At 46.7% G+C, this 21,649-nt stretch overlaps 1 protein-coding gene and 1 long non-coding RNA gene across 2 annotated transcripts; one reads left to right on the top strand and one right to left on the bottom strand.

Annotated features, from left to right (window-relative positions):
- Positions 1 to 1,345: 1,345 nt before the first annotated feature.
- Positions 1,346 to 11,208, bottom strand: LOC112985480 (uncharacterized). Its single transcript, XR_010385123.1, has 2 exons — positions 8,091 to 11,208; positions 1,346 to 4,147 (listed from the first exon to the last, which is right to left on the bottom strand). It is a non-coding gene; the product is annotated as an uncharacterized LOC112985480 (long non-coding RNA).
- Positions 11,209 to 11,727: 519 nt separating this feature from the next.
- MID1IP1 (MID1 interacting protein 1) lies at positions 11,728 to 14,591 on the top strand. The gene is made up of 2 exons (XM_064497629.1): positions 11,728 to 11,949; positions 12,427 to 14,591. Exon 2 carries the CDS (start codon positions 12,642 to 12,644, stop codon positions 13,158 to 13,160), a length of 519 nt encoding a protein of 172 aa, XP_064353699.1. The 5' UTR covers positions 11,728 to 11,949; positions 12,427 to 12,641; the 3' UTR covers positions 13,161 to 14,591.
- The last annotated feature ends 7,058 nt before the right edge of the window (positions 14,592 to 21,649 follow it).

The raw sequence follows: 21,649 nt of genomic DNA, 5'->3' as shown, positions 1-21,649 counted from the left end.
ACAGGGAGCAGGTTCATTGCTGGGAGAGTTGTAATGCGGGCAAATCTGGAACTAGAAAGGGAATTCTGTGTGGGAAGAGATGATCTTCCCCTCCCTTGCTCTGCACCTGGGTAATTTTGTGTCATTCAGACTACTGCTATGGTCAAAGCTTGGTCATGCAGCAGTGAAAGAACTGGTCTTTGGTTCATGGTGCTCATGGATAGATTTCACGAGACAGTGGGAAAGAAGCAGACAGTGCTCTATGTTGAAGGCAATACAACTGTCAGACTGTTCAATTTACCAGGAGGCCTCACAGTCAGGTTTACTGCCTGAAACACTTCATAACTTCATTTTGAAAAACAACTGGATATCAAATAGAGAGAGGGTGCATCGACAGCATGTGATGAAGAGTGGTGCAGAGACTCCTGAGCTACTTCTAGATAAATTGGCACCTCCATGCAATGTAGTAAAGCACCATGCAGGGATATTAGCTCACATCTTGAAAGGAGTCAAGCTGTGCTAGCCCAAAAACCCACACCACCCTTTTACCTTGGGCAAAGCTTTAGGCTGATGCGGTTATGCTGTTTCTGATCCTGAAGAGACATGCCAAGTCCAACTTTAAGAGTCTCAGAGTCTGACAGACCCTGCTCCTGCAAGAAGGCCCCAACAGACAGTTGAAACAAATGAGGCTGCCAAGATTGTATCCCCTGACAGTCATGAATAAATGACAAATTAGCCCTTGCCTTGCCCAAGAGGTAGCATGGTTACAGCTCTAAGACTGGCATGCTCACAACTCCATCGCAAACTTGTAAGATCAGATCTTAAGGATCCTACTTCAAAAGAGCCCGGCATCCACCATTAGGTCTTGATTTTAAAACAAACTCAGTGCTCTTTTGGGTATGTAAGTCAGGTCCAAAGGGCTCACAACTGAGAGAGCTCTATTTAAAACCTGGTCTTCACTGTGACTGCTTAACTCCTGAATCTCTGGTCCAAAGTGACCTGCTCAGGGCTGTAGCAGGAGTCAGAGCCAGGGTTAAAATGCAAAAGTTTCTTGCTCTCACGCTGCTCTTTTATCCTTCTGATCCCGGCTCCCCTTGTGCACTTCTCCTGCTGCTGTTTAAAGACGCAGCAGGGCTCAATGAAAGCCTCTGTGGCTGCCCTCTCAGTTTCCTTACACTGGTGGATTTGTGTCAGAAGTTCAGCATTGCTAAATGTCATTTTGAGTGATTTTGTAGTTCTAGGTTAATAAACTGTTTAGTGTCATAGAGGAGCTGAACCATGCATTGCTCTAGTTGCTACGGTGAACACTTTTTCTTAACCGTGTATGTAAAATATGCAGTTCAGAACCATTCTCAGAAGTCCTGCATTTCCAGATTCATGTTTTTAATTAAAAAACAACATTTTCTTTCTTCTGTTTCTAAATAGGCACATGCCTTTTCCAAGCAGTGGTGTTTAAATCTCACTGACCCGTGACTCCTCTGTGACTGGAACATCTCAAGACCTCTTAGCTGCAAAGTTCTGCTCTTGCTGCAAAGAAGATAGTATCAGAGAACAGTGAAAGAGCATAACTTACACTAACCAAGTCCTCTGTGCAATTATCTTTTATTAAATTACAGGGAAAAAAGTCATCAATTTAGAGTCTCTTTGTAATGACCCAGATTCAATATTGTCTAAAGATTATGTTCGTCCTCAATTTAGTGAGGCTGTTCCTCAGTTTAGGGGTGGGAATGGACTGAAACCCCACTGACTCTGGAAGAACAAGGATCAGTATAAGAAATTCACTGGTAGGACTGTCTCTGATGTAGTACAGACACACGTAAGAAGGTTGGATTTCTGATGCTTTTCTGAAAATGACTTTAAATCACATGCAATTGTATGCTTTTTAAATATATATATATATATATATATACACACACACATACACGCATACATACCTCTGTGTGTGTGTGTGTGTGTGTGTGTGTGTATCCCAGTATATACTCCAGCAGTTTCCTAGATACTGTGGGAAGTCAAATATCCAATGATGGAAAAGGTCCCTTTTGGTGCCTTAGATTGCTGAACCCTGTATGTGCCTCCTTTGAAACCAGAATTTACTACAGTTTGAGGCAAGGAACATACATAGTTTAGAGTTTTTTACTGACTTTCACAGTTGTAGGGAAATAACCCACTCACAACAAGAACAGGAAGACTACCAGTTTACCTTTCAGTAAATGTATTTTTGCCTGAAACCTTAAAGGGAATCAGCTTTTGTTTTGAATCCCATTCAGCTTTTCACCCCATGGTACTAGCAGGAGCCTGACAGAATGTTTCTATCTGCTCCCATTTCTTCCTGTAGGCACCATGTTATATATCCCTCACTAGCCTGACCACAGCTTTCAGAAACATTCAATAAATCAACAGTTAAAAGTGAAGAGTAGACATGGGGAGCAGGTGCTTATTATCTGTGCATCTCTGGAGAAGAATAACCCACAGTATATTTCCATGCCCATTTGAAATGGAATATGACCATGACCCTGCAAGTGGCTCTGCTTGAATTGTTCCTGGCATCATGTTTTACTCCTAATATTTTCATTGTCTGCCTTCATCAGTTTTACCTCCCACTGTAGCATTAATTTTGTATGTGAATATGGAGGCTGTGCTTTAAATAATACAGCATATGCTTTTTATTTGCCATGTAGAATAATTTTTTTTGGCTCATTTATGTTCCACCTGGACAAAATTATTTTTTATGGAGGGTTTATTTCATTTGCTCTCACATCCCCAAATGGGGGAAAAAGAAGAAATCTTGTAAACTGCCAATAATGATGGACAAAGAAATCTGCGTTGAAATACAAATTTACTGCAAAAACAGATTATCTCCAAGCATGCAAATGAAAAAATGCTGTTGTAATAATTTTAAACCAACAAATGCATGGTAGCCTGGAAAGAGTAGTCTTCAGGTTCTTGCAGCACCCCTTACAGAATGCTAGGAGTATAGGAGAAATTCACTGGCAGCTATGAGCTATTGCAGTAGAACAAAATGATACATATGGCTGGAGCATGGTTTTAGTTTAGCTCTTTTCAGAACAACATCAAGAAACAATGCCAGGACAAAAGCCTGTGGTCTTTAGGATTGCAGATTTGCCACAAAACTTTACAGGCTAAACTGCCAAATCCACTTCATTTCCAGTTTTCATGGGGGTCTTGAAAAAAATATGTTACTTGCCATTGAAACAAGTTACTTCTCCCGGCAAGTAGTTTCAAAGAGCTTATCTGGGGATTAATAACAAAAAATTCACATGGTGTATCTTGTTTTGTGTTTTATATCCCTGGAATAGACTGGCAGTATTTTTATGTCAATCCATCATCTACATTAATACCTATGTCAACAGATTTGTTAACGAAAATATGCCATATGTAACGCTTAGCACAACTTAGCTCTGATTCTGAATTCCAACCTCAGATGATTTTTGTAAAGCAACTAAATATTAATCATACAAATCCATAATAGCCACAGCAGCCAGAAAGTTCTGGTTCTATTTTCAGTTGTAAAAGTCTTCCTTAACCACGCAACATCCTCCAACCAAAACCACATGACAATAGGAATATACATTATGAGTACACATACGTCCTCCATGCCAGCTCTGAATTGCAGATCTGGGACAAAGAAGAGATTTCCTAAGAGCAGCTTACCTTTTAACACTGAATGGAACAAGAAGAGACAGGACTTTTATAGGAAAATCTTGCTGCTTCTAGACCCATCCCATAACTCCCCATTAGATGCTAAAAATCCGAGCTGATGTCCTCCCACTTGGTATCTTCTGGCAGTAGCTAGAAGATTCGTTGCTGTGCAGACCTCTTCCTCCCCAAGCAAAGCTCTGCCTCTCATCCTGCCACGTCCCTAATTCTTGCTTCACCAGCTAGCACAGAGAGCTTCAGTGAACCTGGGCCACCTTTATTCTGCTGCATCTTTCCGAGCACTGAGGAGAGTGTAAAATTTATCAACAGCAAGCTAAGCACTGAAAAAGTCAGGTCACTGGTTTAAACTGAGGAAATAAAAGCTGTAGGGTGGGTGTGTATTGTATTTGTTTCACCATTGTCCCAGGGCTGGGCCGTTCAAATGAAAACGGATCTCACATTCTTCCACAAACTCCTCAGGACGAAGGTAGCTCCTGCAGGAATCGTAAACCTGCAGATGTGGAGCAAAAGGAAAACAATATAATAAAGCTACAGTAGATGGTGCTAGACAGGTGCAAAAGACACTAGCTAGTCATTTGAGGATACCTGCAAGATTTACCCTTAAGCTAAGTGGTTTAGAAAATGTGCAATTTAGATTTTTCAGTTCAGAAGGGTGATTCAGATAAAAACAGTTGAGCTGGTGAGATTATTAAATACACAACTCTATGCTGAGACAACGCACAGGTTGTGACATGCATTGACAAAAGGAAATGGGGAAATGGCATTCCCCTGCGGCACCCATGCAGCTACACTGAAGTCGAGGTGCTGAGTGGTGATGGGAGGAAAGGGGGCACGGACAGGGCAGGCCATCATCCAGCAGCTTTCCCTCAGAGCTGGACCTGCCACCCTCATCAGGTTCTGGATGACAAAAACAGTGGAAATGCTGGAGGTTATCATCAGAGGAGGAAGTGCAGCTCTATATTTCCTAATGTCTCTTCCTGCGTATCAAACTGTTAACGTCACAGAAAGACGGTATTATGTATTTAATTTTATCAGGCAGAAGAACGCTGATGTATGCTATATTTGGTTCATCACTTCAGCATAGATTTACTCAGTGTTTCAGAATACGTGCTGCCTCTTTGACAGAGATTAAAAGCTCTCCTCAGAGCCCCAGGTATTACACTCAAATGTATAAATCAGGGCTTAATATATAATATTTGTCCATAAAAATACATCACTGTGGCATTCGTTTGGATATGTGCACATTAAATACCGTTATAGAAACTCATGGGTTTATGGAAGAGTATTCTGTTACACCAATAAAGTCCTTTGCCATCTTAAACAGGTATCTTTTCCTTCAGAGCGTGGACACAGTTGCAAAGAGAAACGGGCAGATTTTGTTCATGTCGTTCATGACCCTGCATGTGTTTCATTGTGCTTTCATCCACAGCCATTACACAAAGGCATGCTATATTCCACCTTGGCAATAAGGATACTAAAAAAGGATGTTGTGGGAAATGTTACTGGAAAGATGTAATAGCCTTTGAGTGGTGATAACTGTCCCACTGGCTGGCCTGCGATCTCAGCGCTGTGCCGCCACACCACATTTGTGCAGCGCTGTGTCGGAAACCCTGCTCCGAGGTTAACTTTGGGCTCTCACTTACCAGTGTTGGCCAAGCAGGGCAGGGATCACAGTGGAGATGACACTGTGAGCCTCTAAAGGAGAAAATTGCATGATGTATCGCCACTCATGAGCACCCGCTAGAGATGTTTAGAGTGAGATTACAGTCTCGGAGGAGACTCTCATGCCTCTCGGTCACAGGGTTACTACGATGATGCAGCTGCAGCTTGCATGAAGGAGGTAGAAGGGATTTAAATGATGGCCAGAAAGAAAAGCTGGATCAAACCTCCACAGACCCTGCTCAGATTAACCCAGATTCCTGAGTCCCCAGCTTCGAGGGACTTGAAACCAGCCAAATTCATTCTTTTCTCTGAAACAGAAAAGGAAAAATGGGAGGGAGAAGACGCTGTTGAAGTTTACACTTCAGCCAAGAGCTTGGAAGTGACATTTTAGACTGGAGAGAAACAAAGCTCCCCAAAATAAGAGTTTGTGTAGTCTGAAGGGTTTGATCCTACCCATGCCAATTTGATATAAGCACGGCCATGTGGATTTCTCTGCATCTGATTTACAGTGACACAAGGGAGAGAAGATCATACTTGCTATTGCAGTTTTTTCTCCTTCATCCTCTTCATATTCAAAGTTTTATTTTCTTGTAAATTCCTATTATTAACACAGGAGGAAAAAAAAGGCCCTCGGATCCCTGGTGCATCCTTGGAGTGGTTGCAGCCTCATCATGGATGACTAGACAACTGCTACGGTGCCACATAATGAGGAGCGTACACACTGCACCAGGAGATACTAATGAGGGAGCTACAGCCCCCTTAGCCCTCTCCAGTAAATCCCTGTCTGCAACCCATGTTTTATTTAACAGGCTTATTATGGCAGTGCTAAGGAGCCATTTGAAAAGGATCACCATTGTCCTGGGCACTGCTCATCACAGTGCCTACTTTGACGAGCATACACTGCAAATAGATGAGACTGGCAACGGGAGGGGGAAAGGGATGTAAAGCAGAAGTAGCATGAACAAAGCAACGCTGGCATTTATCATCTCAGTTCCATTTGGGGAATTTTCAGCCTGTTTTGTCCTACTAGGGTAGCTGAGTGCTATGTATGATGGATTCTGGGCCCTGAAAATAGACAGTGAGTGGCTCTAACAGATTGAAGCTGAACTTGAGATGATTTCAAGGAATGCTCCTGAGAGGAGCATTTAAATCAGTGAGGATTTGGCAGGCCTGGGGAGTCCAGGGAGGAACCTGCAGAGCCTGGGGGCTCAGAGGATGTAGTGGGAACCACATGAAATGGTCTTCCCCCCTGCTTAGTACTCTGTTCTCTGCTCCTGCTCTCAGCTGAGCTCCCACTTGAGCCCCGCTGCTGATTTTCACCCTGCACATGCAGCACTGCTCCTCTCCGTGGAGATGCAACATCACAGAGTCCTTGCTATGCTGCTTCTAGCAGCAGGCAGTCTCAGATTTGCATGTTTGCCAGAAAGAGAAAGGGGATTTACAATAGCTGCTTCCTTCTCCAAATGTCCTCTTCCTGACCCCTTTGCTCTCCTTCCTAGAAGTTTCCATTAGGTTTGGAGAATCCTCCCATTCACAGAGGAGGAAACAGAAAAGGGAATAAAAGATGGTTAAGTGAAATATAGACAAGACATAAGTAAATCTTTGCAAAAGCTATACCACAGATTGCAGCAGGACTAAGACAAATTGGTCTGCATTCCTTTAACATAGTAGATTTCTGTTTGCCCTCATCATTAGCATGCTAATCTACAAGTGCTGATTACATGAAATTCATTAAAAGACATAATTTATAATGATAATTTTCCATATTTTCCTTTTGAATTAGAAATCATGGGTTTCCTTGGTTCAGACCTTAGTACAACTGGGCTGAGTTTGGGAAAGAAAAAGGATGAGAGAAGTGTTAAATGCATGCATCTGTACAGCCACCCAAAATGATGGAAGTGTTTCACAAGTTGGAACAAAAATGTATGTCAGATAGAAACAGAATGAAACTACTTGCAGTTTTCTGTGCTGAACTATAATCTACCATGCAACATTTACAACTAATTACAAAAGAAAGTGAAACTCCCCCGAGATAGTGCTCTTACAAGGCCGACTCAAATGGTGTTCCCAGGCTTCAAAATGCAACACTAAATATTTGCACATATTTATCACTTTTCACCCACACAAGATCTCATCTTATTTTGCAAACACTGTGCAGCAGAACAACTTCCGAACTGCCAATGTCTAGCCATTGCTGGTCTGGAATGTGCCAGTAGCACCTATTTTGTGCCAGCATGCATACTGGGAAAACTGTTAGCAAAGATGGTTCGTTATTCAGTTGCCACTGAAGAGAGAATTTAAGCCTTGAATATCATACTAAAATTCAAGCAGCTTGCCAGAATTGTCAGTCTCTTCTAGAAAAATATTGTATAACTGCTAATGTCACTAGAGGAGGCAGGCCGTCAGCAGCGTTGTTCCTACAGCTAGCCTCGGTACTTTAGTGCTACTGTGGTTAACTACTGATTTAGGGATAAGCTAACCTGTTAATATTAGCAATAGCTCAGTAACAGCAAAATAGTAATAGTGATAGTTCATCCTCATTATTCTTTAGAAGTCAGGCAAGCCCTTATCCAGAAAGGGCTGAACACCATCAACTCTCATTACTTCAGGGAGAATTAAAGGCCTTTAACTAACACAGTAACCTGTATCTGATTCTTCTTTTCCTAAATGGTGATATCAACCTATTCAAGTTGAATGGCATTTTAATCCCCACATTGCTGGGCTTGTATGTTTGGCACACTCCTTCCAGTTAAGGTGCTTGGTAAGGCTACCTTTGTATGTGGTCATTTTGGTTTCCTTATCCAGGATCCTGTGCGGGGCAAAGGTAACAGCTCACACATTCTCCGACTGTCAGTTATTGAATGTGCAAGCTTCCTCATTGCTCGGGACACAAGATAAGGGATTTCCAGTTTATTTCCGTTCCAGGCACTGCATGACCATGATAATCGGATCACACTAAAAAAGAAATATGTTAAACAAACGCTACTTTACATATTAAACTTCCTGCCACAAATGAGATCATCTTTTCTTAACAGGAGGGAAAAAGAGGTGTCGTTTCTTTTTCTCCATTGTATACAACTTTCATAATTACATAACGCTGAAGAAAGAAATATGTGCTCCTTTATTTCATTCTAACCAAGGAGCAATCAAACCTATTCAGGCTTGTGTTAATGATATACATTATACGTACAAGTGACATTTACACTGCATATCAAAACTGATCAGAACATAAGGAAGTTAAAAAAAAGAACGCTGATTGCCTTATGTTGTGAAGTTTGACTTCGGTATGATCTATCTCAGCCTAATGGATTAGACACATGCCTGCACAGGATAAAGCACTATATCAAAATGAGGTAACAATTACTTCTGAAGGTGGAAGCAGACTGAGTGCCGTTGTACATCTGGGAAACGGGGCAGGTGGTGGTGAAAATGGTTGTATATTCAAGTCATACTTTTCACAGTGTGGTTGAACAGAAGACAGTGCTCTCTCATTTGATGCTTTTGGTATAACCAAAAACTTCCTCAGTTTTGAAAAAGCTTCAACATTTACTGATGATTTCAAGCTGTATGTACTGTTTCTCTCAACTTTTTCTTCCTCCCCAGTCAGTACGTCCTAACCACAGGCAAATTCTTTGATTTTGTTTGAAGTTTTTCATTCTTTGCTTTAATTTGGACAGAAAAGGAAAGTTTTGCCATAAACCACTTTCTCTATTCCTAGAGATTTACCTCCTCTTCCAATTTATTGCATGTTCAGTACACACTGTATTTCAGTTAAAGGCAGCCAAACTGTTAATGGTGTATTAATGACGTATTGTGTTATATAAAGATGCAAGAATATGTTTTGGCCATTTTTCAAGCCTGATGAGCTTTTCTTTTTTTGCATTATAAATTATCTGTGAGCAGATCATGATTTTACACAAGTCTGTATTACTCGCAATTGTTTAACCACAAGCTTTTACAGTTTCTGTGTTGCTTGCAAAGGGTACTTGGCTGTGATTTGAATGGCTACTATTTGGAGCTTATTTTTTTTCAAAGTTGATTTGTCACTTAATTCACGTGGAATTAATCTTCTCCCTTCAGGCTGGGGACTGGGGAGAAGAGCTGATGACTGAGGCAACTGAGGAGTAACTAGAATAGAAGAGGCTGTGGGGAAAATGGAGGCACTGACCTCTATTTTGTGAGCATCTGCATTATAGTAGGAACCAAGCACCCCGGCCAGGAGCCCTGTTTTACTGGGCCCTGCTGCAATGGATTTTCTATTCCAAGCAGATACTAGCAGAAATACAACAGTATAACAGCCAATAAAGTGCATTGTGCGAAATCAAGATTGTGGGTGGACTGCAGCTGCTCAGGCTGATCCATTTTAACATTTCAACTATTTGCTAATTCTTTAGTCTTTCTGTCTCCCACCACGCTGCACACGGAAATATATACTTGCATGATTATACATATGTAGGGCTGCTTGTCATTCTACCCTCTGCTTGCAGCGGCCGTTGCGATTTGCCTTTCCCAGCGACTTACGGGGTTGATCCTTTCGGAGGAATTAGGCTTGTACTCCTCTCCACAACACTAGGCTCCCCGGTAGTATGAACAGTGTGGCTCCGGGGTTTTATCTGTTCCCCCCAAATCCTCCAAACAAAGGCTACAGGGCCCACGCTAACATCCAACGCCTCCGTTCATCAGAGGCCCGCTGTTTTCTTCGGCTTGTCTGAGGGTTATTTGGGGCCTGTAATCTTCATATGGATGTGGGTTTTTTTCCTCCTCCCTCCCCCCCAAGGACGTAATGTTTCTTTGCAGCCGACAAAACACTCGTTGTTAAGGCTGCGCCAGCGCCAAAAGCTGTGGTGTATTTTTGTCCATCAGCTGGGAGAGGAAATTGTCCTAGTTAAGCCTGGCAGCCGCTCGGGGAGGGGAGAGCCGGCCGCGGCCGTTGAGCGGCGGGTACTCCCGGCCGTGAGGTTCCCTCGGGTTCCCTCGGGGCGCCGGGCAGCCAGGCCGCGCCGGCCGCGCCGCCTCTCCGCGAGCTCGGCGGGGCAGGAGGGGGCCGCCGCGCCCCGCCCCTGCCTGTGGTTGATCCGTTGCCACGGCAACGCGCTCAACACCATTCTCTCCCGCGCGCCGTTTTCCACCTTCCCCACCCCCGCTCCCCGCCGGCAACCGCTCTACCCCACGTGACCCACGGCCGCTCTTCCAGATTGTTACCAGGGTCGCCCGAGCCGGCGGAGAAAGACTGCGGAGGGGGGGCCGCGTCTGATTGGCTGCTGCCAAGCCTCGCTGATTGGCACGTGGCGGCAGCGTCGGGCCAGAGGGGCGCCCGCCGATTGGCTGGGCCCGGAGGTGAGGCTGTGGGGTGATGCCGGCGGTCGCTACCGCCCCGCGCTTGCTGCCAGGCGGCTCGCGCGGCCTTGGCCATCACACAAAGGCAGCCCGCAGGGCGCGCGCACTGCCCCGCCCCCTCCTCCCGGGCCGGCACGGCGGGGCGAAGCGGGGAAGGGCAGCGGGGCCCCGGGAGCCGCGGCTCCTCGGCTGCCCGCGTCGACTGTGTGTCCCCGCCGGGGGACGCGGAGCGGGGACGGCGCGGCGCGCGGGCTGCCGCGGCATTATCTCCCGGCCGGGCAGCCCGTCACGCGCGCTGCAGCCAATGGGCAGCCGTGTAGAGCGGGGACAGCACGCGGCGCCCGCGTGTCCCTGCTGCCGCCTGCCCTGTCAGTCAGGCGGGTCCGCTGCCCCCCCTCGCCCCCCGGCTGGCCGCGGCCCCGCCCCGCCAACGGCCTCGCGCCCCTGCCTAGCGACGGCGGGAGATGGGGGCGGTGCAGCGCCGCGGCGACCACTCGAGCGCTGCTTCTGGGGGAGGGGGGAGGGCTGGCAGCAGCCCCCGGCGTCTGTAGCGCTGTCAGGGCGGCGGCGAGCGCGGTGCACAAAGCGCTCCTCATTGCCGGCGCGCCCCACGCGAGCGGGGGGTTGCGGCGGGCTGGTCTCTCCGCCCGGGGCTGTGGGGGAGGAATTTAAACATGGCTGGGGTGAAGGCGGAGGTGGATCCTAGACGACTCCTCTCCGGGCAGGGTGACGGGGAACTAGCCTCCTCCCGCTCGGCGGGGACGGCCGCCGCAAACCGCGCAGCGCCAGTGCACCCCTTCTGCTCAAGTGACGGCCGGGGCTCCTCGTCGCGGGGTGGAGACGGGGAGAAAGTCCTTTCTTGACGTCCTGCTTCCCCCGGGGACTGAGCCCGGCATTTGCTGCGCTAACGTCTGCACAGCCGGGACGCTCACTAGGTCCCGCCGGGACTGCGGTGGCTCCTCTCGGAGCGGCGGGCTGGCTGAGCCGCCGCCCGGCTCCGCTCGGCACGGGTCCAGCGCCACTGCCCTCCCCCAGCGAGAGGCGGAGCCGCCGCCCGCCTCGCCGCGGAGCTACTCGCGGTCAGCGGCAGCCGCCTTTATGGTGACTCGCTGCGCGGGGGCTGGCACTGGGGAACACCTTATTTTAAGATACGCGCTATAAATACCGCACCTGGGATGGGAGCGGAGCTACGGGTTGCAGCGGGCGGCGCGGGCTCCCGGCGAGGCGGGCGGCGGCGGCGGCAGCAGCAGCACCAGCAGCAGCACCCGGGGCGGTGAGCGGCTCCGGACCACGGTGGGTGCCTCGGACCCGCTCCGCCGGTCTCTTGCTTCAAGCCGAGCCGCGCTGACTTGCAGCCGCTTGTGTTTTAATTTGGCAGCGGGGCACCCTTCCCGTGCCGCCGTGAGCACCGGCGTGCGGCGGGGCCTGAAGGGAGCCGCTTTTTGTGTCGTCTCGTCTCGTTTTGGAGCGAGGGAAGCGGAAAGCCCCGGTCGCCAGCGCCTTCACGGGGCGTCCTGGGAGGCCCTCAGCGCGGGGGGGGGGGGGTAGGAGAAGGCGGGCGACTTGCGGGGGGAGGCGGAAAGGCGAAGAGAAACGACGGGGAGGGGAAGCCTAAAAAAGGAGATGGGGTTGCTGATAAAGCCGGCGTGGGGGAGGAGAAGAATGCGCCTCCGGGAGAGCGGTTTCGGGAGGAGACTAGAAGGCGGGATAGAGAGAGATGAGCTTCCGCAGCCCTTAATCTAAGCGCGCTACGCGCTCGCATCCCAGCAGGACTCTCTCCGGGCGTCGCAAGCAGCCGCCGAGCCGAGCCCGCGGCGGAGGGCAGCTGGTGGCGGCCGGTGGCTCTAGCGAGGAGGAGGAGGAGCAGGAGGAGGCGGCCCTCCGGAAGGCTTGGCCGCCCGCGCTCGCCCCGCAGCCGGCGCCGCTCGCGGAGTCCCGCCGCCGCCGTCCCCGCCGCCTGACAGCGCCGCCTGCGCCCCGCCGCCATGATGCAGATCTGCGACTCGTACAGCCAGAAGTACTCGCTCTTCAACGCCATGAACCGCTTCATCGGCGCCGTCAACAACATGGACCAGACGGTGATGGTGCCCAGCCTGCTGCGCGACGTGCCGCTGCTGCTGGAGGAGCTGGACGCGGCGGGCGGCGTGTGCCCCGAGCGGGACCCCGCGCTGCCCCCGGCCAACGCCGGCGCCTACTTCTCCCGCAGGGACATGTACAGCCACTACATGCTGCTCAAGTCCATCCGCAACGACATCGAGTGGGGCGTGGTGCAGCAGCAGGCGGGCGAGGAGGCCGGCCGCAAGAAGGACAAGCTGAGCGGCGGCCCCGCCGCGGACATTAGCCGCGGCCTCGCCGAGGAGGGCGAGGCGGAGGAGGACCTGGAGCAGCAGTTCCACTACCACCTCAGCGGACTCCACACGGTGCTCTCCAAGCTCACCCGCAAGGCCAATGTGCTCACCAACCGATACAAGCAGGAGATCGGCTTCAGCAGCTGGGGCCAGTGAGCGCGGGCCGCGCCGCGCCGCCGGCACCGCGGCGGGCGGGGAGGTGAAGATGGCGGGGGGCGAGCGCGGCCGCGGGGGGAGGGGCGCGGGAGGGCAGCGCGGCGGTGGCGGTTGGGGGCGTTGGGCGGCGCGGGAGGACGAGGCGGCGGCGGCGGCGGCGGCAGCGCCCGGAGCCGGGGCCGGTGGCGGCAGCGGGGCTTCCCCCTGCGGGCGGCGGCCGGCGGCGCTTTCCTGTTTTGCACTACTTTTATAACGATGATAAACGCGTGTGTACATGAAGCGTAAGGTCTCCTCGCATGCTCCTAGAACTGCAGTTATTTTTACCGACGCACAAACAGAGATGTAAATTAATCAGTACTAGTTTTATTAATTTTTTTTGTATGGTCTGGGGTGAGCAGTCGCTGCGCCTCTCTAAATGGGCAGGCTGAACTTGTACGTGTATGAGCCGGTTGTGTAGCTGGCCAGTATGAGGCTGAAAAAAAGCCAATGAAAATAACAACACTGGTGTAAAAGTACTCACATTACCCGGGACGAAGCCCAGTGGACTCGTGAACATGCCTGTGTCACTGGAAGGATGAAGGGTTCCCTGGTTGTACATGTATGGGAGTTTATTTAAAACTTTTTTTATTCAGATGTAGAGTATATTCTAAAATAAATGCGAATGTATTAGCTAAGTGACTTAACTTTTTTGGTATGATTTATGTTTCTTTAATTAAATAATATTTTTAACATCTGAAACTCATTTGTTGTTCTAAATTATTTCCAGCGCTGCCTTACTAGATACTGGATAACTTTGTTACATATAAAGAGTTTTTTTTCAGAGGGAGCAATTAGGTAGTGAAGATAAATCAGCATATCTAAAACTGATAAATGACTATACTTAATATATCATACACCGCCCGATTTTTGGGGAGCTATTTGAAACCAAGTAGTCCTGCTGCTCTGTATATATACTAGGGTAAAAGGTCAGTGCCTCTTTAACAAAATCCAAGAAGACTGGAGTCATGGTTACTTTGCAGATAGTGACTCAAGGAGGTTGGAGAGCAGCCTAGGAATGACTCTGCTTTTCAGGAGATATCTTAATGTATTGGGAGGGAGCTCTTTTTTTTTTTTTTCTTCCTCAAAATAGGGCTGGCACACTTGCCTCCCCGATTCCTTACATTACCTTCTCTTCTCTGTAATCCTCTTCGGTTACTAGGAATTAATTGGTTTTACATTATCCAAATCGTACTGATTTTATTCTGTGTGCATTTTTTTTCATTTGTCGAAGTGCCATGCCTCAGAATTGGTTCTCTCTATATTGTCTGTTTTGTTTCGCATACCGTAAAGGCTTGACCTTGAGTGAGTTCTAATATTAAAAGTGTACTTAATCATTACAGTGAAATGTGTGCATATCACAAGATCATAACCATCTAATAAATACATACTTAATCCTTGTGTAAAATAGTTTTTTCTCAGGCACTGAAATTCTAAGTTTGTAGACATTGTATACTGAAATTTCACTTTGTACTGTTTCCCCCAAATTTAGGGATTGGGGGGATTTTTCCTTTGAAAATGCAAAAGAATAGTTTTTCCTCTCACATTTAAGGATTTTTTGCTTAAATTTAAATATTCCCTAGCCTTCTCTCAGCCCAACTGTTAGAACGTTGTAGTAAAGCACAAACACTCCAGACATCGTACTACTTGGTAGATTTGTGTGTAGCTGCATTGAAACAAATAATCAGCCTACATGTATGTTTGAATATATATTTTAGAAGGTTTTTCCCTTCTGACGGAAGAGGAATTTTATAAGACTGGATTATTTTTACCTTAACAATGGCTATTCGTTTCAAAATGTTCTTATTCCCCCTCCCCCCCCCCCCCCCCCCAAAGATGCTAGGAAAAAAGTCAGGAACAATGCGAGGGATTACTGTGGTTTCCCTAACATGTCTCTATAGTCGACATAGCCTAAAAAATATAATGCAAAAGATGCAGTGCTTTATGCTGGATGGTAAAGTTTTATTCCCCTGAAAGTGATGGTGAGAGGAAAAACCTGTTCTGCTGTGTTGCTCACTTCTGCCTTGAGCTCAGCCAGCTTAAAACCGTATTACCAACTGTGTTCAGAAGTGCTTATAAAACCTCAAGCAAAACCAGTTAATTCTGTTTCAACAGCTGTTAGTTTGAATTCCTGGTAACTTCTCTTAGTGCAAATTTAGACAATACTGTTTAAATGTTGCACAAAAGGAATACGGTGCTGATTCAAACTGTGAATATCATAGAGCTAGTGTTACATACACACATACAGCATCACTGTGAACATTACATACAGGTATAGATTAAAGGTGATAGAGGAGTACGTAGTTATAAAAAGGGTGAAAAAGCAATTCAAGGGCTTGTCTTGCATGAGTGACTAACCCGCAGTTCTTGAACTGCACATGGCTCCCATGTGGGGGCTATGCTGCGTGACCGATGGCAGCCTGGGTAATCCAAATTCAGCCTCAGCAAGAAACTGCTGAGACTCATAGCAGCAAGTCAGCAGAAGAGACACCGTCATCTCCTACCTGTGAGCTGCTTTAGAGTTCCCCTTTTTCAAGGTCATGCAAGAGGATAGAGGCTCTCAGGATCAAGATGGTGATCTCATGATGCAGGGGGAAACTATAAGAACAGATTAAAACATGAATATATTCCTTAGGCAAAGCACAAGGTATTGAACTTTCTGTTGGCTGACACTGCTGTGGAAAACAGCTTGGTCTAAAACATGATCAGACAATTATGCAAATACTAGCATCTGATGTTGCAGTAAGCAAAGATCAAATTGCAAAGTCTTATTACTCAGATTTTATATGCTAGATGCTGAATTGGAAAAAAATTCCATTAGTGGTGCTATATAATACAATTAGGTTTATTATTGGGAGAGACATTTTCTTTAGAAGGACTGGATAATTTTGAGTGCTGCAGATTGAATACCAAGTTGAGTGCTCCAGTAAAGCAGTTCTGATACCTGTAAGTGATAATGAAAAATAACATCAATCTACCTTAAAAAAATCTTTAGCAAAGATGACGTCAAACGTTTTAGTAAGTGGCTTTCTCTCCAAGCCAAACTTGCATGAAAAGGCAACTTGCAGAACTGCAGGAACCATATACAAACCAGTGGAATATATATATATATGTGTGTGTGTGTGTGCGCGCGTATATATACCATGAGAAGTATTCATAATGTTTAGCTCCCTTCAAATTAAATAGGCTCAATATACTGTAAGCCAGACATTAGCAGAGTCATAAATAATGAAATTCAGAACATTTTGCACTTACAAATTGATTACAACCGAAGCTATCTTACTGCCAAGGAGCCTCTAGGACATTGCTCACTGAATGCATCATTTAATATATAAAAATGCCCACTACATGTCATTATAGTTTATGAGTTAACTGGTATTTTTCTGTAAACAAAACAACAGGAGGGTAAATAGGGAGAAAGTCATGGTTTTGTCTCAAGGCAGGTGTGTGTGTGTGTGTGTACACATGTATGTATGAAAATAAAAATAAGGGTGTTGGGGGATAGGCACAACCCCTATGGGTCCCCCTATGGGAAGAACTGCTTTCAAAGGCAGCTTTAACCATGGGCTGCTGTCCTCGATGAATGTCGGGTCTGTGCTGGATTAAGTGTGCATTTCATGAATCACAGCGGCCCTTGGCACCATGAGGTGCTCTCCTTTCCCATAGTGGCTGCCATATCCATTTCTGCCTGGGAGCCGATTAAAAGTCTGAGGTGAGTATCCTTATAGCCACAGTGACCAGAGCCACCTGCTGCAGCGCCTTGTGCTGGATCCTGTGTATCTCCTTGACCTCCTCTCAAGGGCATGAGCCCCTTCTGCTTGCCGCAATGGGCATGTGGTGCTTGATGCCAGGAAAGGGGGCAGAGGAGGCTGAGTCAGGCTGGGCTGCCATCTTCCTACTTTCTTTCTGAAAGGTTTTTCTTGCAAAAGGTTTTAAAAGCGCAAGATATCTGTGTTTTGTGGTTGATGTCATCCGGCCCCCCCCCCCGGTCCCTGCCGCCCCCCTCCCCAGTCCTTGGCTCTTCAGGGGCAATCGCACCAAGACAGATGAGTCATTAGCAGCTTAGCTTCACTGAAGGATGCACTACCATTAGTGGCCAGATAGAAGGTGGTATTAGGATCTCATTATTATGAAGTTAAACTCTGCACCCTGTTCTACCAGCAAAAAAAAGAAAAAAAAGGGGGGGATAGAAAGCATCTCCCCTTCATGCCTATGGGTTTGGTACGGAGCTTATCTCTCTGTGGAAAAGTCTGCAGGGATTTTCTCCCACAGACTTACTTCCTTGAAGCACTGAGCATGGCAGGGGACTGTCTGGGAGCACTGCTTTTTTATTATTTATATCTTGCTAACAGTGTGCTTGGTACTATATTCCAAAGAACACAAAGATCTAGGATGATAATAAGCACAGAAAGAAAAAAAAAAGATCACACTGAAGTATAACACTCTATAAAATCTGAGCAGAGAGCAAGTTAGGTGAGCACTGAAAAAGGAGTTCCAGCCTTGCATGTATTTTTCTGTTATTTGTTGTTAGCACCTCTAAACAAATAGAAATAGCTAAATGTATTAGTTTTAAAATTGCAAAATCCTTTTTTATGCAGACCACACACTTGCATGACAAGTTTGGGTTGAAGTTACTTTTAAGGAATGATGTTACAGACTCCTTTCCAAAAGGAATTTTGCAAATAGGAGTACAGTAATTGTCTACCTTTTTTGTTAGTAGCCAACTGCCAGAATCAACACTCTTCATAAAAAGTAATAGTCCTTGCTAAACAAACTCGTACTTATTTGACCCCGTGTGATGGAATGAGGAAAGCACCTTCTAGTGTTTGTGCCTTTTAATTTTGTTCCACGCTCTGTTACTACAGTAATAGATGGCACAGAAAAAGCTTGGCGAGATTAGGGAGATAACAGGTGCCTCTGTATTAAATCACAAAGCAGTAAGTGAGCTTGCCTGGTGATGTTTGTAAGATTTGTCATCGTATCAATTCAAGCTGTCCTGTTTTGCCTCCTGGCCGGTCTGGTCCCACAGCTGCTTCCCTCTGGAGCTCCCTGCAGACCCTGGTTCCTCCTCCGCACACCTCTGGCTGCTCAGGTCTGCTTGGTCCAGCTCCCAGCCCATCCTGAAGTGGATTTGCACTGGGGGCAGATGAAGGGCAGTAAAGGAGCAGCTTTTCACCCCTCCTGAGCAGCAAGGCTGACGTCCGTTCGCAAAGACTTTCCACCACACTCAGGGTAAACAAGTTTGTTTGAGGCCCAAGACATCAACATCCATGGTTTATCAAAACACCTGGTGGATTAAATGCTTGCAAAGTCAGTGCTTGTCTGCCAGCAAGCAGATGTTGCACTGATGGTGTCTGTATAAATATAAAGATTAGATATGCTATACAGACTACACCCTTTCAGCTTTTTTTATGGATCTGTAGGAAGCTGGACCAGTCAGCTGCTTTCACTTATACCACACTGGGAAGAGATTTTATTGGAATCTGAGAGTGATTTTTTTTTTTTTTTGCATGGGAAAACCTAGTTTTAGCTCTCAAGTATTTCAATATAACATTCTGTTCCCCTTGTCTCTTTTGTAGATAGATGATCTAAATTCAGATGCTAAGAAACACAAGGTCCCAATTAGATATACCTCGACACAAACATTTTTTCTTTTCTGGCTCTAATGTTCATACTTCTGAGATACTGTATTTCATCTTACTCAAATTTAAAATGGCTTTTCCAGACTTGACACCACAGAAAGGGGAATAAGCATTTTCCCCTGGATATCTGGAACTGAAATCTGTTTTCAGTTTTCGGGTAGGAGAAGCAACCTAGAAAACTTAGTGCATTTTGGATAGAATTAGTTCACATTGCATTCTTATTATCAGATAATTTTGAAGTGGGAATGCATGTGCTTCTTGTAGCCTGTACTTCTTGTACCTAATCATATGCAACTAACTAAAGAGCTTTGCAACTATATACTAGTTAGAGTGTGTTGGCATATGCAGTGGCGTTTGACATTTTTGCAGTGCTGTTTACAAAATTGCCCATTTGGAGTGCTGAACTTAAAAGCAGACAAAGCCACCACCTCAAAATTATAATTAAACCTGCTAACTACAAAGGAGCCTGTTCCTGCAATTGTGAACGGCCTACATGGGAGGAAACAAAACCACAGCCTTGCTTTGAGCCAAACATCTATTGACCTCCCACAGATCTTTTATGTCTGGGTATCCACCAGTGGGTCACACTCAAGCTGGCTCAGCCCACCTGCCGTGGCTGTTGCTTTCCCACTTGTGCAGTCCATTCACTTCCCTTCGTGAACTTTCTTCACTCTGCTCCAGCCATTTTTCCGAGGGACTTGTCCCTGTGTCCTTCCCAGTTCCCTTTCCCATTCCTCCCTGAAACTCCAAGTAAACCGATCTTATCACCCTGAGAGGTCTCTCAGATTTTGAACTGAACTCTAACTGGTAATAACAGCACGTTAAGTTTCATGATATTTCATTATTCGAATCACGTAATTAAAGGTGGCCTCTTTTGTTAACCTACAACTTTTTATGTAGAGACACCGCTTTTTTGAAAATGTTTTAAGAATGGTGGCTGATCATCAGTCAATACTTCGACAAGTACCAGAGTGTATAAATAGCTGTGCTGAAAGCAGAGCCAACAATGCAGAAAGCTAGTTTCTGTGGCTAATGTATGCTGTGCTCATCTTTTGATATGCCCTAATAATTGCCATTAGTATTAATTGTAGCATCACACTCATACTGAGAGGAAAAAGCACCTTGTAGTGAGCCTATACATAGAAAAAGGAAAGCGGAGGAGCTGGCAGATCATGTCATATGCATATATGATGCTGGCTTTAGTATTCAAGTTCAATATCATGCGAAAAATCCTTAATTTGAAAAGTTGAGAAATCTGCTTTTAATGAAACAGAAGGTGAATTTCTTTCAGCTTTCGTTGATATTTAACAAAGACTAAAATAACTCCTCACCTGGGTAAATATAGGCACACAAATCTAATTTTTAAAACCAAATTAAGGACTATATGTTTCCAGATGCAGAGGTGGCTATTTTATGATTGGCTTAAGTCTATGCTGTGCTGAAAGGGGCAATCGCATCCTGTTCCCCATCCCTCTACTCCTGACTCCGAGAGCTTTGTGTCTCTGTTGTGCTGGCACTAGCACTGGCACTAGCACTCATGCAGAGATGTAGTTACCAGATCAGGGAACTGATCCAGCTGAAAATTAACATACAAAAAAAGCTTTCAGCAGTACTAATTTCCTCATTCAGCAGAACATGTGGCTGCATTAGCACTGGTGCCAGTGGAAAGGAAGGGTTGGGAACACGCTGCCAGAAGGCAGAATGGGACCTCCCCCATTGGCAGCCACTTCCACGTCAATCATATTAAGTTAGTTGTGAAACTGCAGTCTAAGTCCCATTTTCAAAGGAGATTTGTATACTGATGAGGCTGAGTATCACTGAAACTAGTGGCTGCTGAGGCCCAGAGCCAGCAAGGGACTCGGGCACCCCAGCATGCATTAACGTAGCACCTGGCTTCCAGGCGCCTGCCCCTTGTGTCAGAGCCTCTAACCCTAATTAAGCAACACGGGCTCCGTATGCAGTGCGGGTTTGCAAAGGACAGCATGGGGACTGGCAAAGCTGCCTGAACTACTTAATGAAAGCGCCAAGGAGAGAGTGCATCTGCAATGTTAGCCCTCGCTGGCGCTCGGATGCCTCCGCCCCCTCCAAATGGCCGTCTCCACAAGGAGACACGTCCACATGTTCTTTAAGAGTGAGTTACTTCTTCCCATCACAGCGGTGCTGTCACCTTGCCGCAGTTGTTGGATGGCTTCCCAGCAACGGGAGGGCCTGGTGCCTTCCTCTGCCTGGGGGTGTGTGAAGGGCTAAGTCTCAGCTCCTGGGAGAACAGCCGAACCATCAAGCTAGAAGGTATTCTGGGACAGAGCAAGCCTGAGTACGCCATGGTAGCAATTTTGCGTAGTAAGGAAGGCTTTAATATTTATTGCGCATGTGGGAGGGAAGAAAAAAGAACACCAGGAAGGCGAGGTTCAACTATTGCTAATATACACTAGCCTACGCTAATGCGTAGGCACCAGTGTATGCCGAGTCCCAGGCACAGGGACTGGAGCCCAGGACCTGCCCTCCCTGAGAGCACCCTAAGCAACAGGTCGCCCTTGCCCTCTAATTAAAGGATCCTATGCAAAATAAAGCTCCAACCGGAGGGGCTGAGAGCCAAGTGAGCAGGTTACTCTTGAAGGAGCTGGAACTGCTCTGCAAGGAGCGCCAAGAGGTGAACTTGAGGGCACTCAGGTGGAGGACTGAAATAAGGTCTCTGCTGGCATTCAGAGCTGCTACTGGGCAAAAAGGCAGGGTGTGGGGAGCTCTACTCAGCAGACATACTCCGGGGCCACTGCCTAGGCTGAAAACATTTCTCTCTGGGGGTGGTGACTT

The sequence above is a fragment of the Dromaius novaehollandiae genome, chromosome 1 (genome assembly GCF_036370855.1).
Source record: "Dromaius novaehollandiae isolate bDroNov1 chromosome 1, bDroNov1.hap1, whole genome shotgun sequence".
In the NCBI taxonomy this organism is placed as follows: domain Eukaryota; kingdom Metazoa; phylum Chordata; class Aves; order Casuariiformes; family Dromaiidae; genus Dromaius; species Dromaius novaehollandiae.
The sequence above is the reverse complement of the archived record's forward strand: the minus strand, read 5'-3'. Positions and strand labels throughout refer to the sequence as shown.